The 16,362-nt window shown below is 39.8% G+C and overlaps 2 protein-coding genes across 7 annotated transcripts in view; one reads left to right on the forward strand and one right to left on the reverse strand.

Moving 5' to 3' along the window:
* csde1 (cold shock domain containing E1, RNA-binding) overlaps positions 1-9,441 on the reverse strand; it is a 26,042-nt gene extending 16,601 nt beyond the window's left edge. For 2 of the 4 annotated variants that reach the window (XM_061800622.1, XM_061800613.1), the window contains exons 1-3: positions 9,306-9,440; positions 2,828-3,519; positions 939-1,193 (exon numbers count right to left, since the gene is read on the reverse strand). In XM_061800622.1, coding sequence (XP_061656606.1) covers positions 939-1,064 — 126 coding nt within the window. In that variant the 5' untranslated portion in view covers positions 1,065-1,193; positions 2,828-3,519; positions 9,306-9,440. Of the gene's footprint in view, positions 1-938; positions 1,194-2,827; positions 3,520-9,305 lie in introns of all 4 variants that reach the window. The other 2 variants (XM_061800632.1, XM_061800641.1) reach the window with 2 other exon arrangements.
* A 19-nt stretch (positions 9,442-9,460) lies between these two features.
* On the forward strand, positions 9,461-14,628 carry sike1 (suppressor of IKBKE 1). Of its 3 annotated transcripts, none has more exons than XM_061800676.1 (6): positions 9,461-9,601; positions 10,108-10,250; positions 11,231-11,336; positions 11,422-11,564; positions 11,675-11,788; positions 14,150-14,628. In XM_061800676.1, exons 2-6 carry the CDS (start codon positions 10,218-10,220, stop codon positions 14,276-14,278), a joined length of 525 nt encoding a protein of 174 aa, XP_061656660.1. In that variant the 5' UTR covers positions 9,461-9,601; positions 10,108-10,217; the 3' UTR covers positions 14,279-14,628. The 3 variants fall into 3 exon arrangements, with proteins under 3 accessions (XP_061656660.1, XP_061656671.1, XP_061656651.1); XM_061800687.1 differs by having other exon boundaries at positions 9,481-9,617; XM_061800667.1 differs by lacking the exon at positions 9,461-9,601 and having other exon boundaries at positions 9,711-10,250.
* The last annotated feature ends 1,734 nt before the right edge of the window (positions 14,629-16,362 follow it).

A 16,362-nucleotide genomic window follows, 5' to 3' on the forward strand; every position in this document is an offset into this window, starting at 1 on the left:
ATAAATCACTGAATGGTTTATGTCCTGAATACATGAAAGAAATTCTAATGGAATACAAACACAGTAGGGGTCTGAGATCGACTGACAGAGGTCTAATAATGGAGTGCAGAGTCCAACTGAAACATGATGAAGCAGCAATTAGCTATTATGCTGCGAAAAAAATTGAATAAGTCACAAACAGTGGTGACATCAGCCGCAAGTGTTTTCAAATCCAGATTAAAAACTTTTTTTCATGAGTTTGAGTACTTCCACTTTTCAGTGATATTTCTTGTACTAAAAGCTGGTTTAATTGTACTTTTACAAATGTTATGTATTTGAATTCTTTTAATCTTGTAAAGCACATTGAGTTACATTGTGTATGAAATGCGCTATACAAAATACTTTGCTTTGCTATAGACTAGGGACTATCAAATAATAAGGCAAAAAGCAGTGCATCTACAGTAGAAAGTGGTGATGAGTAATGGGTTATGGGGAGAGGAAGGGGTCCAAGATCAGCCTCTTTTGGTGGCCCAGTAATTAATAATGTCATTCGATGAATGGAAATGATCTCATTTTGGCTGTCCATTAAAAGTGTGAAGCTTGTGAACATCTATCAATCTCCAGCGGTCATCAGCCAGATCTCATTGTGATTTGCGGGCAGTAATTTATCAGTTAATAAATTAAACTTTTACTAAATTGAAGGGGGGGAATAAGATGGAAAGCGAGAATGGGGACTTCTAAATGTGAAAACTTTGAGACTCTTCTTGAGACAGCAGCCTGGAACAATGTGCCTGACAGAGGCTAGTCTCTGGAGCCCAGAGAGGATGGAAGGTCGTAGGCAATTCACAGCAAAGAAATTCAGGGCAAGGAAGACTGATGGGCGTTCAATGGGAAGGGTGGATGGGCGTTCGATGGGAGGGAGAGTGGTGGGGCTTTTTAGAAAAGAGGTGGGAACTTACAGATCGGCCATATGGCGACAGGCTGAGTCCGACAGGGGAGGTGCTGCTCAGGTCAGCGCTAACAAACGTAGTAGGTGGTGATGCAGGCATGGTAAATTCAACAAAGCCTTTCCAGGGGCTGCTCATGTTTCCCAAAAACTCAAACCACACTTGCTTGAGCACTTTTGCTGATTTTGAATAGTGTTTTTTCCACTTTTTCAGTTGCTGTTAATAAATAGTTTTAATAAAACCACCCAATGATACACCGCTGGATGTCTGCAGGGGTGAAGAGAGGAACAAACAAGATGGGTGAGGTAAATAGGTCAGGCAGCCACCATTTCACAAAAAGAAGGGGGTGCGGGCTCTTCTTCCCTGATAGGGAAGTGTACATATTTGAGAACTAATACTCAAGAGAACAGGTGTTGAAACAGTAGCTGCAAGGTAGTGTCTTCAAAAGCCAATTAGACAATTTTCTCCCATTAGCAAAAATACTAAAAACTAGGATTTTTTTTTCTAGTTTTGGGTACCGTTCCTATCAACTAATTTACCTTATAATTCACAGAAAATGCTTTGAACATTCCAAAGATATCGCAAAAGATACCAAATTGACAGGTTTGGTGAAGGGATTTGGCATGGTTCAAGGAAGAACACTGTATTTACATTTCTTAGGAATAAGACAAAATCTTTTTCTTCACCCGCTTTTAACACTAACTTTTTACTTTTTTAACACTAGGATAGTTTCTCCGTACGACTTTCAAGTGCACACCTAACAGCCCAAAACCAAGATGAATGGCGCCAAATGGTGTGTAGTGTCCTAAAAGCAATATTCCATGAAATTGTTATTCAGCCATTGTGAAAGTGTCATTCCACCCATTGGTATTCTGGTTTACCAGACTGTCACCCAATGAGTATTCTTCTCATCTTTTGAGGACAGGGAGTTACAGCAGCTGCAGACGGTTCTATGCTTTGCTCAAGGGAACCTCTGCGGATAATTCCAATATTTGAATGGTTAAAATAGCCCAATTTAAATATTTACTTGTTTGTAGGTATTTTCTTTTTGAGGAATTATCTAGTTTATAATGAAGTTCTTTCCCTAGAAGTTCATACTATACTGTTAAGTATTTTCATACTATACTGTTAAGTGTTTTCTTGGCAGCTTTTACCAGACCATTCCTACAATAGCAAATCAGTAGCCACATGCTATGAATAATAAACGCTTCCAGTGAAGCAACTGAAATACAATGCTTTGCCAGTCACTGTGATTTGACAGGCGCATATGTGTCCGCGCGCCAACACACTCGCAAATCTGGAGTCGAGGACGAAAAATCACTCGTGTAAAATTTGTTACGAGTAGAAACACATGGATGTTGAAAGACGTCGCATATTTTGTGTAGACTTGACCAATGTTCCCTCTAAGTTGCGCTACTGCGCAATTGCGCACACTCTCAGCGCACATGAAAACCAATCCAGCGCAGTGAACCACAGCCTGACGTCTTTTTTTTTTATAAAAACAGAGGCACACGGTCTTAAACAACGAGCTGCTGCCCAGCCTACTTCTACTTCCTAATTTACCTGACATCGCCCCCCCCCTCCACTCTTAAAGGGGTACACTCAATTACAAACAGAACAGACACCCGCAACTTTATATCCGTGGGCATGACTGACCACACCCACACATTTTTCAAATGTGAGTGACTGTGTTGTTGTCTATCATACCTACAAAATTCATATACCTACTGAAACCAAAATACTAGTTTACCTTTGAGAAATGCTCCCTTGTGTGTATTAAACAGAAGACAACCACAACCAATTGTTAATTCATTTAACTAAACTTCCAGGGACAAAGTAAAAGGCTTATCTCATGCATAACTAAACGTTTAACATGAGCTGGAAATATACTTCAGACCCACCTTTAATTATTGTCTTGAATGGCAATTTGCAGGTTCCTGGTGACTATCGGCTTTTGAAGATCTCTTCAAATAAGATCCAACACACTAACACTCACTCACACACTCACACACACACACACAGACTTGTGGTACAACTTGTAGATGCTTGCATCAAGCAAATTGAGGAAGAAATGCAGCGCCAAAAAAAGACAAATGCAGGTACAAAAATCACTACTTTGGGAGGGTGGGGTGGATGAAAACAGTGGGCGAAGAGAGGGGGTTAAAGAGTGGGGAGTTATGGAAAAACAAAAGCTAGCAGACAGCAGCTCGCTCCACACTCCGGTGTTGAGTCAGCGGTGTGGTGAGGATGAGGAGAGCTAGGAGCAGCGTTGGGACGTGTGCTTTGTCGAAGCTGTTGAGTAGGCACAAACTTCTGGTTTCAGATCAGTTGTTGTCTTCTCACAAAAGGTTTGGGTTTAGGATTGCTTCTCTTCTGCTTGTGTAGAATGGCCTGATGTTGGTCTTTGGTCAATTCAGGATTTGGTTACCTGTGTTGTTTAAAACCCTTGAAATGATCCTGGATCCAACGAGTCTTGGGAGTTGCAACGTTGCTTATTTTGTTTTGGAAGTTTCTCTTCGGTTTCTTTCTTGTGATCTGAACTTTGAAGCAGTTGCGGATGGTACAAAAAAATTCAGTCCCGTTTCACTTCATACTGTTGGGAAGAAGCACAATGACAGGCATGATGCATTGTTATGAATTTGCATTGATTTTTTTTTGTTCAAAACAGTGGAAAATATAGTGGCACTCTAAATTTCAAACATTGCAACATTCAAGGCCAGTATGCATTGTTTATTGTTTCTAGTATTATCAATGTTTTATTTATTTCTGTTTTGTCACTGGCCAGTTTGACATTTGTGGAGTTCTATGCAATATTGACATTTGTGCTGGTGGATTGTATCATGTGGCACTTGAAATGTACATGTAAACACGTGATCGAAAAAGTCTGATAGGGATTAGACCAGAATTGGGCACTTGAACCTTCAGTATAAATAAATCCAGACCTGGAGATCACACTATTGACATAAGGAAATACTTTCTAAAATGACTTAAATAAATTGTGTATTCTGTCACAGGTAAAGGGGATCTGGCAAATGTATTGGGGAGCCCGATTCACAGGTATAAAAATGAGTTCTTAGATGCCTGTGAATGCAAATGACTAGATAAAGCATAGTAAGAAGCCCAGAGAAACAAACCCTTATGCATACCTTTAGATCATATAATATTTTTCCCTTGCACTCTCTAATGTGCTCTAGCTCAACAGTTTTTAACACTACCATGTTTTGTATACTCAAGAGCACATGTTCGGTCATAGACTACATAAGGGCTCACCGACCAGGAAAAGGACTCTGTCAGTGGTTTAGACATGAGATTTTGTGACCTAAATACTGTACACAGCTTTGAAAACAATCCGAGAAGAAGGGCCAAGGACACAGGTAATTTTACTTTACCAATCAAACAAAGGATTCAAAGTCTTCCAATAGGAGTATTCACATATACATTGCAATCTTGGCATAAATTGGGTGGTTCTCTTATATATCTGGAAGTATTGTTGCTTTGCATTTTAAGATACAGAAACTGAGTACAACTCTGAAGTTGAATGCCCCTGAAGTCAGACAATGTCAGTCAACCCAATTCTGAAAAAAAACAAGATCATTAAGTCACACTGTATTTCAAATTGCCAATGCTTATCAAAGGAAGAGAGCAGTGAGAGATCAGGTGTGATTTCACTTAATTCACCGAGAAATTATGATCTATGAATAACTTTTTTTCATCAATGTGTGGAAGAGACATTATGACGAACAAAACCAAGAGTGCTCTTCCCCGAGACTGAGGAACGTACAACTTGTGTATGAAGTGTGTATGTGCACACACATTTAAACTTATTAAAATCCATTCTTAAAATATTTGTCTGTTCCCACTCAACCACAGTCCTCCAAATAAGTGGCAGAGTCTGTTTGCTTCAAGCTCTTCGCCACTCCCTGTTGAAGTTTACTAAAAAAAATATATACACACACACACACACACACACACACACACACACACACCTCCATAATTATTGGTGCCCCTGGTTAAAATTTGTTTTTTAGTTTTTAATATTTTTTTCTAAATAATATGGGACCTTATTGGAAAAAAAAAGAGAAAAATCCAACCTTCAATAGAAGTGCATTTATTCAGTGGGGAAAAAAATGCCACATAAAGAAATAATTATTTGACATCAAATAATGTGTCACAATTATTAGCACCCTTGGTGTTAATACTTTGTACAAGCCCCTTTTCCCAACAAAACAGCACCTAAATTTCTCCCATGTTTCACAAGATGGGAAAAGACAAAGAGGGATCTTCAGCCATTCCTCTTTGAAGATCCTCTCTATATCATCCAGAAACCTGGGTCCTCTCCTCTTCAGCTCACCCCACAGGTTTTCAATGGGGTTGAGGTCTGGGGACTGAGATGGCCATAAGAGGAGGTTGATTTTGTTTCTGGTGAACCATTTCTGTGTAAATTTGGCCATACATTTAGGGTCATTGTCTTGCTGAAAGACCCAGTGACGACCCATCTTCAGCTTTCGGGCAGAGGGCAACAGATTTTGATTTAAAATGCCCCGGTATTTCAAAGCATTCATGATGCCATGCACCCTAACAAGGTTCCCAGGGCCTTTGTAAGCGAAACAGCTCCACAGCATCACTGACCCACCCTCATACTTCAGAGTGGGTATGAGGTGCTTTTCAGCATGTGCATCTTTCGTGCCATGCCAGACCCACTTAGAGTGTTTGTTGCCAAAAAGCTCAAACTTGGTCTCATCTGACCAAAGCACACGGTCCCAGTTGAAGCCCCAATACCGCTTGGCGAACTCCAGACGTTTGCGTTTATGATTGTGAGTGAGGAAAGTTTTTCTCAGAGCATGCCTCCCAAACAGCTTGTTGGTGTGTAGACAGCGCCTGAAAGTTGATTTAGAGACTTTGTGACCCCAGGATGATACCATTTGTTGTAATTCTGTAACAGAGAGCTTTGGAGATCTTTTGATTTCTCTTACCATCCTCCTCACTGTGCGTGGTGGCGGCAAAATAAACTTGGGTTCTCGTCCAGGCTTGTTTACCACTGTTCCAGTTGTTTTGAACTTCTTAATTATTCCTCTCACAGTGGATATGGGCAGCTGCAGTTGAGTGGCAATCTTATTGTAGCCTCTGCCTGACCTGTGAAGGTCGACGAGCATATGCCTCACTTGAATGGTGTGTTCCTTTGTCTTTCCCATGTTTAAAAGTGGATAAGAGAAATGGCCTCTGTGTCACGTCATATTTATACCCCAGGGAAACAGGAAGTGATGAATTCCTAATTAAATGTTACTACATACTCTGGTAAACTTTGTAAACTACTGTAGAAATGACAGAAATGCTTCAATTATATTTATTTCCTGGGAATTGTTAAGGGTGCCAATTATTGTGGAACAGGTGATTTAATGAAAAATAATTATTTTCTAGTCAGGCATTTTTTTTTTTCTTACAATTCATTTGAGTTGAAGGTTAAATTTTCCTAAAATTTTCAGTGTGACAGTATTCTTCTGCAATAAACACTGAATTTATTTTAAGGCTTTTAACACATCTTAACCGGGGGTGCCAATAATCATGGAGGGCACTGTGTGTATGTGTGTGTATACACATATATACATATACACACACACACATACACACACATACATATACACACACATACATTCATTCATTCATACACCCATTTTCTCCAGATCTGTGGGGAAAACAAAACGTAAAAGTGTTATGTACTATACTGAAGGGGTGGGGTGGGGGGGGTTTCATCTTTTTCTTGCTGAAAATAAGACGGCACCTTTTCCAGTACACCCCAGTACTGCCTGGCATATTAAAGCACGACATGGTACTACATTGACGTAGCATAACCCTACATCTGGATTTGTAAACTTGAAAAACCCAAACAAAAAAGTAGTGCTTGATAACCACCGCAGTCGGTGGCAGCGCGAAAGGTGTAACCACAATAAAGTCAGAATTCAATGTTTCTCCTGAATCAGAATCAAATTTATTTTTCCAAGTGTGTCAAAAACAATTTTCCCCAAGTAGTTGGAGCCACTCTTTTATAAGAACAGTCAATACTTTTGAGACAGATAGTCACCAAGCAATAAAAACAAAAGGTTGCTACTAATTTGGCAATCACTTTTTGGGGTCTTTTGGTTTTTTTTTTGGGGTGTCGCATATCTCTGGACACAGCCACAGCTACCATTTCAGAGATCGAAACATTGATTTGTTGATGCCTAAAAGAGAAATTTGACTGACAGCAAAAAAAAAAAAAAAAAAAAAACCTTGAAAAGAAAAATATGAGCCAATTACTGTGTGGTATTGGCTGCAACAATACAGGTAGGAGGGAAGAACTCCTCAAAATCAAATGACTTGAATGAATGAAAATATTCATAGGCACTATAATCAATTAAGTTGTTGAGTAGTTATATCGGTAGTTTATACTGTAGTTGAGGTAACTCATATTTACAAAATACATACCTAATGTTAGATACGAGTCAATTGTTGTTGCAACATTGTATTCAACATACATACAAGTGAAAAATGTAGGCTTCTTTAATTGATGGGAATATCAGCCAACTCACTATTCTAACAACTATTAAGACTCCAGGTAAATGTCAGACAAAGAGTGTTATTATAGCTAAAGTACACCAAGATGTCAAGTTTGTTAACTATTCCACGTAATTAACTGAAACAATCTTGGGTTTATATCAATGTCTTTGCACAGTTAGGTGGTTAAAAACTGAGTTGTGTACAGATTGGATAATGACATCTCTATGCCACTACCTTTTCCTGTATTCTGTCGAATTAATAAAATGGCTGATAGGAGTAATCGAAACAAAAACACCATGCATTACACTCGTCCGGGCTAGTTATACTGTAGATCTCAACCTCCAATGTAACAGACATGCTATTGAAAACTATCACTATCAACAGTTTGTTAGTATTTGTAGTACTAGTTTCATCATGTGATCATTTCCCTGATGTACATTTGACTTGCCTCAAGAAACACTGATTTTAGATATTACATTTTACAGTGCTTAAGTTTTTTTTTTTTTAAACTAGCATATATGTCAACGTTAAACTTACTTGGTCACACGTTTACTATTGATCAAAGTTTGGAATTAGTATTTTAAAAAAAAGCAATACTTGGTATACAGCATTTGTTGCTCATTACTGATTGTCACATGAATATAAAAAGTTTACCTGAAACATTGGCTCTACAATTTAACTTTTTTCTTGTTGTACAATCTTGAGCACAAAATTTATTATTTCAACTACTATTAACGATGATTTTTTTTTTCTATTTAGTAATGACCCCCAGTGCAGTCGGCCCACGCTTGCTCCAAAAACAACAAGCCCTCTGACAGGACTCGCCATGTGATTTCCCAGCAGTCCGCCATGCTCAGCTGGACCAAACACGTTGCAACACATATGAACCTTCCACAGCGACACCCGAAGTCTGACATCAACAAAAATACACGCATCCTAAATTAGGTGACAGTGGTTCGCTGTTATTCGTTCCAGGAAAAGGGCTGTAGTTTAAATAAAGAACTGCGTTATCGCGATGACCTTGCCTGGACAAACCGAACCACACAGATTAGCATTAAACTAACTACTTGGTGGTTTTGCACAGGGCGTTTCCGATCGATTCAAGCCGCATAGTCCCACTATAAAGATAATTATCGGTTAGGCTTGATTAATACGTCCAAAATTACATTGCAGGACAGTAAAGCACCATATTTGGACACTGAATGATGCGAATTGTTCAATTACGTTCGATTCCTGTATTAAGATGAACTTCGTGGTAAAACACTAATGTATTCACTGAACATAGCCTACCCAAAAATATTTTAATACATTTTTAAGATCGTAAAATTAAAACTTAAACGTTGCTGAAAGTCGACATTTCAATAGTTTTCTTTCAACGCGAGCCGTATAAAAAATGCTAGCCACACGAGGACTGGACAACAAAGAAGCCACGATAGTAAATCGAGATTGCGTTTATCTTTGCATATTGTTATTCCAATCCACCGACACGGCATTAAGTCAAACTATTCCACACTCATTGTCTCGTCACCATACGATAATGTCCAGAGACAGTCGACAGGAAGTTTTACCAACAAATATAGATTGTAGTTAGGCCGTAAACCGGTGCTAGCCGGCTAAAGCTAGCGAGTTCTACCTAGCTATGCTAATGTGGTGGATCCTTGTGCGGTGTGATTTATGCTGACTAAAAAACGTCTGGTGCCAGCAAGGCCCCACAAACTCAGCGCAGAGAAGTAAAAAATTGTCCTTTTTTAAGCCTCCAACGCTGCAACTCATACTTATTCACTGTATAAAGCCATATATGTATTTAAATACAGTATCTGGTGGTAAATATTGATAAAAACTCACCCCAACAGCTTTCAGCACTGTCACCAGCGCCGCTAGAAGCAGCACGGCACATTACGTAGTCAGTCTGACGGCTGCTATCGCGATATTTGCCAAAGGTTCGCCAACAAAGAGTTTCAAGGGGGACGAGAAGGACCCCTACCCTATATGTTGTCCTTCACGTTCCAACCATTCTTTCGCAATGATATATCTGTTCTTTAAACCCATTTCGCTCTGAAAACAGACTTCAATGTCTTTTAACCATGACTGAGGACTGATTTCCGTGACATTTGTGAAGATAAGCGGCTCCGAAAATGGATGTATGTATGTACGGATGTATGTATGAACGTTTACAATTATTCTTGATGAAAATCGAACTGAAATGTGTTGACTTGGTTTAATAATATGATAACGTTAGCTTGTTTTTCAATTATTTTATTTTCCGTAATTAACGACTGTAATAACTTGTAAATCAAGATTAAAAACGAAAACAGGTGAACGCGGACGTGACGTCATCACGGCGCGTCGTGCGCATACAGTAAGTGTTTGACTGTAAAGCAGTCTGTTTACTCGTTCGTATGTTTATCGTACTAGTGTACTTTGGAGGTTTCTTTTCAGTTGACCCTTTTTAATTATGATTTAATATTATGTTATAGTAGAACCCCTAGTTACAAAAGAATAGTACATTTCGAGGGGCGAAAGAAGAGGGCTACGCTAGCGTCGGGTTAACGCAGTGAGATCGTTACGTCAACGGACAGTGGGTGTGAGAGTAGTTCGTCTGCGTAACATACACGGTCCACCTTCAACCCGATGGCCTGCACTTTAGAAAGAGTCTTGGGTGATGCGCGGTTACTGCTGGAGAGGCTAAAGGATCACGACACAGCCGCCGAGGGCCTCATCGAACAGTCCGGGGCCCTCAGTCAGAAGGTGCAGAGCATGAAAGAGGTGGGAAATGCTCTTCCAGACAAGGTAAAGACATAAATTAAGCATAAATTCATACCATTCCACAGCTGTCAAAGTTAACCCCCAAAAAATCCCTTTCTATAGGAAGATCTTCAGTGTCTGAATTATTGCCAGTTGCAATGATTATTGCAGATATCACATTACCTTATTTATTGGACATTGGTTTCGATTTGTGGAATAAAAGGAAAAGAACGAATATCTTTCATCTAGTTCATTTTGAGTATAAGACTACAGTATGTTGTATTGAAAAAGAACGAATGGGTGGACTGATAAGTGGAAATAATGAGACTTTGTGCCACCAAAATGGATTCACAGAAATTCGTGTTCATGCAGTCAATGCTCGCCTCTCAGAAAGCCCCAGACTTTTCTTTCTTCCTGTCCTTCTATCAATTTACAATTCTATACACAGAAAAATACAGCTAAAGTGGTGAGGTGCATTTCCTTGACAATTGTGCCATGTTGTTTGTGGTTCAATTAGATCCTAAGAATAAGAAGTTTTATTTTTTGTTGCAGAGACATTAGTTAGTTAGTTAGTTGCCAACTTTTTTTTTTTTTTTAAATGATTGTCCACTTGTGGTGGCACGGTGGATCAGCTGGTAAGAGTTTGCAGTTTCAATCTCGGACCCGCCTGTGTGGAGTTTGCATGTTCTACCCGTGCCCGTGTGGGTTTTCTCCAGGCACTTCGGTTTCCTCCCACATCCCAAAAACATGCAATGTTAATTGGACTCTCTAAATTGCCCCTAGCTGTGATTATGAGTGCGGCTGTTTGTCTCGATGTGCCCCGCAATCGACTGGAAACCAGTTCAGGGTGTACCTCGCCTCCTGCCCGTTGACAGCTGGGATAGGCTCCAGCACTCCCGCGATTTTTGTGAGGATAAGCGGCTAAGAAAATGGATGGATGCATTGTACACTTGTCTAGTTGAGTCGTGTCGCTTGGTATGCTGTTTGCTTTTATATTGCCCTTCTTTCCCTTTCTTTCTCCTCAGAATGCTGAAGACACTTCACAAGTCCAGGAGATGATTAAGTACAAGCCCCATGTTCTTTTGACTCAGGAGAACACTCAAATCAAGGAACTCCAGCAGGAGAATAAAGGTTTGGAAACAATAAATTCATCGTTTTTACTTCTGTACTGTATATTCCCAGTGTGACACTTTGACGTGCATTTCAATGTCTCCAGAGCTCTGGTTGTCTCTTGAAGAGCATCAGTACACATTAGAGTTGATCATGGGCCGTTACCGTAAGCAAATGCTCCAGATGATGATGGCGAAGGAAGAGGTGGACACTAAGCCTGTCCTTAACCTCCACGAGGACCACGCAAAAGTACTATTAACTTAACATTGTTCACTTATTGTTATAGCTAATGCAGAGAGAAATGCAGTTGCAGGTTCAATCCACTAAATTTAGGAATAATGGCGTTGGATCTTATGCAGGAAGTGCAGACTCAGTTGGAGCGAATATGCGAGATGGGCCAGGTGATGAGACGAGCCATGCAGGTGGATGATCAGCGCTATTGCTCCATTCGAGAGAAGCTTGCCCAGCTAGAGGTGAATATATATATAATTTTTTTTTGCTAAAAGGATGCCAGCAAATATTAGTTTTTGATCAAAATCTAAACCAGTGATGAACTCATCCTGCTGGATCTTAAATTATCATTAGTTGGGTCCGACACATTACATGATTACACATTACATTATTCGCATCGACAGGTCAGGATTTGGTAGTTTTTTAACGTAAGAGTGCCCAAAACCCTGTGAACCTGTTCACAGTATGGGTTGCAGGTGCGTATTTGTACCTCCAAGTAAACGTTTCTCTGATAAGACTGTTCAACTACAATGGTGCCTTGGTTCTCGAACACAATCCATTCCAGAAGGCTGGTTGAAAACCAAAATGTTCGAAAACCAAAGCATGTTTTCCCATTACAATGAATGAAAAATGAAATAATGTGTTCCAAGCCTAAAAAATACTTTTTTTAAACCGATTTTTTTTTTAGCTTTTCCGGATAAATAAACTGCATAGTAGAGATACCTATGTAGTTTAAATACTTTATATACGTAAATATTTTGTGATTTTTTTTTTTTTTTTTTTTTTTTTTTTTTTTATTAAAATGTATGCTTTAGCCTAGTAGAGTATGCTAGGCTGGGAGTGCATTTCCATGTCCGTAGCGACTCGGCCCCCAGCCTTGTAAACCTTTTTTTATTAACAAAAGTGCAGAATAACTTTAAACAAGCAATAATGAAGGGGGGGGGGACAAATTGTTTTTTATTTGCACAGAAAGTACGTAACGTAAAAAAAAAAAAACTTGCAGCTAGAGGTAGGGTTAATGGGAACCAAGAAAAAAAGCAATGCAAAACAACAGTATCAGATGTCTTCGGTGGGGGTGACTCACCCCTTTTTCACAAAAAAACAAATGTAATGTTTGTTTCTGCCATCTTTTAAGCACTTTTCTGAAGTGGCTCATAACAACATCATTAAAATTTTGCAGTGCTCTGCAACATTCAGCTTTATTCAGGTGATGGAGTTCAAAATTATGGATGTCGTTCCCATTTCGAGCAGATAGCTTTAATATCAACACTGGACACATCCATCCTGCCTTTAGCCTCATCTCCGCCAACACTATCCCCAGCTAACTGCTGCTCGTTCAGAAAAATAAGCAACTTTTCGACTTCCTCCAAGATCTGTGGCCTCTGCTTGGTCAACAAAGTTGCTCCTTTACAACATCACTTGCTTTGAGGGCATCCTTGTGATTCAGGATGGTGCTTATCGTCATTTTCGCCATGCCATACATCTTCGATAGCTCAGAAACACGCACACCAGATCCATGCTTAGCTATCAAATCCTTCTTGAAGTCGACCGTTTTACACACCACTTTCCTTTTTCAGCACCAGCAGTTCCACTTGCATTCTTTTAAGCCATGATTGGGGGTTAATATTGCTCAATTTGAAGAAAATAAGTCACTACAGTACTGGGAAACGTCCACGAGCAGAGGAGTGTGTGAGTCAACTGGTTGCTCCGCACGCACTAGCGCATGGTCGCGTCCGTTACGTCTTTTCCGTTTTTTTCGGGGGTGCGTTCGAAAGCACAATAACAAATCGTCATGGGTCAGCTGGTCGGGGTGTACAAATACTGATTTTCGTTCGAAAACCAAAGCAAAAAAATCTCGAAATTTTCGTTCTAAAACCAATTTGTCCGAAAACCAAGACGTTTGAAAACTGAGGCACCACTGTACTTAAAAAGTTTGTGAAGGCTGTACAGTAAATCCCCGTTAATCACGCCGAATACATTCCTGACCCACCTAAGATAGGTGAAAATATGTGCTACAGAAAATATTTTAGATACACAAAAGAGAATTAAACATTGCATATAGTTCAACATCAAAATGTGCAACCACACCATATCAGTCTGTCACGTGAAATTCTGCTTGATTCATGCAAAATATATAATGCTAAATGCCATTAGGCTAAAATTTGTATAATTCTAAACCATCTCTCTGACTGTAACACATGGGGCAGCGTACAACAATACTGAACAGTTAACACGGAACTGTTTGTAAGTCTGAAATGTCCGTAAGGTGAATGTTCGCAAGTCATATTAAAAATTTACTGTACAATATAGCTGAGCACCGAAGGATGACCCGAGCGTACTCTACTTTGTCTGCATGCAGTACTCAAATGTTACATAGGGCAGTGAAAAACATGAATGAAGACCTTATTAATAACGTGTATTTCTTTTGTAATATTTTCTTTAAAATGCAGTATTTCCAAGCTTAGAAAACAAGAATGAAACTGATTGGCAAGATAATGGGTCTATACAAGTTACCATCTTACAAAGAACTATTTTAGGTACCTTTTCCAACTTCTGACACAATATACAAAAAACAAAACAAAAATTCTCACGCTCTTTGTCAGATTGAGAACAAGGAGCTGCGAGACCTCCTGGCCATCAGCAAGGACTCGATGGGGGCAGCGAGAGAGGAAAGCACCCAGCCACCAACAACAACACAAAACAAGCCTGCCAAGCCAGAGTCAAATCATTGATCGAAAGTGCTTCATTTGGAACCTTTAGGCTCATGGTCCCTGGTGTTGTGTTGCCTGTGGATGGATGATCTGTTAAACCACAATGATTTTTTTTTAAATAGTGATAGAACTTTGGATGGTAATTGCCTGTTTTTCTAATTAGGCATATGGCCATGTTGATGTAAATTCAGTGGTTACTGTTTAAAAGAACAATGGAATATAGAGTATGATTTTTGGCCAAAGATATATTTAGTTAATATATATGGACACGCTTTCTACCTCTTTTCTTTCACCATTATCCATGTTAGACTTTATTTGAAGCAGCCAGATGTATGTTATGCACCATTAAATATTAAAAAAGGACTGTGAGAAACTAACACAATGTCCATGTTGATTTTAATCACCACCGGATTTTTCTTTTGTGTTTTCGCTTCTGTGAGGATAAGTGTACATAAAACGCGTCCGTTCCAATCTGGATGTTTGGGTCAACGTATTTCGTATGGTTACAGCCAATGAAACTAGGAGACCTCTCTTCCGGGTGAAGACTATTTTACTTTTATTCCACTTTCATTATTTGCTTAAATATGACCTTATACATTTAATCAACAGATAAAGTGTTGCCCATTTGCTAATCAGACAAGGATGTGTTGTTGAGCCGGTGGCTGTCCTTGATCTTTGTACGCAGAAAACCGGCGAGTGCCATACTCCTCTCCCAGGTGTTGGTGTGGAGACGAACGACACCAGATGAGGAGCAAAAAATTACCATCCCGGGCCAGGATCTGACTGCGGGGGGGGGGCAGCCACTTCTACCATGGACCCATACATATAAAAACCTCGTGTTACTGGGCAGCTTTTGCCTTCTTCTTTGGCTATCCTGCCAGAAGACATACGTCCCGTGTGCGGCAGATACCTAGATAAGACCCGGACGTCTGTACTGCACATTCCTTTGTAATAAATCCATAATTGACCCCTACGTAGAAATTGCATCATCCGCATCGCTGACCAATCAGAGGCCAGAGATCTGCATAAACCATGCCCCTTTTTGGCATCCGCCGTTCCCTCAGACAATGTTGCATGGTCCAGTATAGGTTTAGTCAGCGTTTTATCGCGTATTTGGGTTCTTTAACAATAGATATGGTTAAGAGGTGTAGTCACGGACTTTGTAATAGTGACAACAGGTATCCTGAAAGGCTAGTTGGTGGAGTTCAATTCGTACCCTTTCCAAAACCGAAGACCCAGTACGAAAAATGTCTTCGCTGGATCAAACTTTGTGGAAGACGGCATGATCAACTGAATCCATCTAAAATCAACCGTAACAGAAGACCGAGTATGAAAAATGTCTTCGATGGATCAAACTTTGTGGAAGATCGTATGATCAACCGGAACAGATATGTTTGCACGAAGGTAAGCCCTATATTTGATTTTCAATACGTCTCATATAAATGAATTAGCAGTTCTTCGCTTACATAACACAGCTACGTGTGACTGATTGACACACTTGATCTGTGTTGAGTGATATTTTGCGATGATCTGAATGCACAAACGTGTCTCTGTTTGGCGGCTACCGAGCTAAGGTAAACCGGACTAGCGAGTCCTAAAAGCCTTCGACGTGCACTGAGACACCAAGACTGAAGGATGTTTGGGGACACTATAAAGTAGTGATTGTCGTGCTCGGTCGTGACTTACGTAGGTTCGGCACTAATTCAAGAATAATTATTGAGGGGCCCGCGTGACGTTACACAAAGGAAATGAGAGAAACAACTCGGAAATCAAGCCTCGCCTTCTTCTTTTCCTTCATACGGCGGTTCACAAACTGCTATACAGATACACATACAGATTCTGCAGACAAGTGTGATATGTAACACGAAAATAGGAAACTGTCAATGACGAATTCGTCTTTGGGTTATAATATATTATATTATGTGGCTTCTCTGTCTTCCTCTGACTCCGGAAAGATCTCGCGCTAATATCAATGGTTTCTCCGTCGATATGGATGTAAATACCATTGAAATACACCTCGCTGAAATACTTGAAGCCCTGCTGTCTGCTTTTCATCGATATTTCACTATTTGCTAAGAATGCAAGTGAGAAATCAGATGGTAAAG

This window comes from Syngnathoides biaculeatus, chromosome 2 (assembly GCF_019802595.1).
Source record: "Syngnathoides biaculeatus isolate LvHL_M chromosome 2, ASM1980259v1, whole genome shotgun sequence".
Lineage (NCBI taxonomy): Eukaryota > Metazoa > Chordata > Actinopteri > Syngnathiformes > Syngnathidae > Syngnathoides > Syngnathoides biaculeatus.

Excerpts from the sequence above, each read along its gene's own strand:
- sike1 (XM_061800667.1), top strand. The coding sequence starts at position 10,092 with ATGGCCTGCACTTTAGAAAGAGTCTTGGGTGATGCGCGGTTACTGCTG. Across the intron at positions 11,565-11,674 it reads TCCACGAGGACCACGCAAAA|GAAGTGCAGACTCAGTTGGA; the intron begins GTACTATTAACT and ends GATCTTATGCAG. Across the intron at positions 11,789-14,149 it reads AGAAGCTTGCCCAGCTAGAG|ATTGAGAACAAGGAGCTGCG; the intron begins GTGAATATATAT and ends GCTCTTTGTCAG.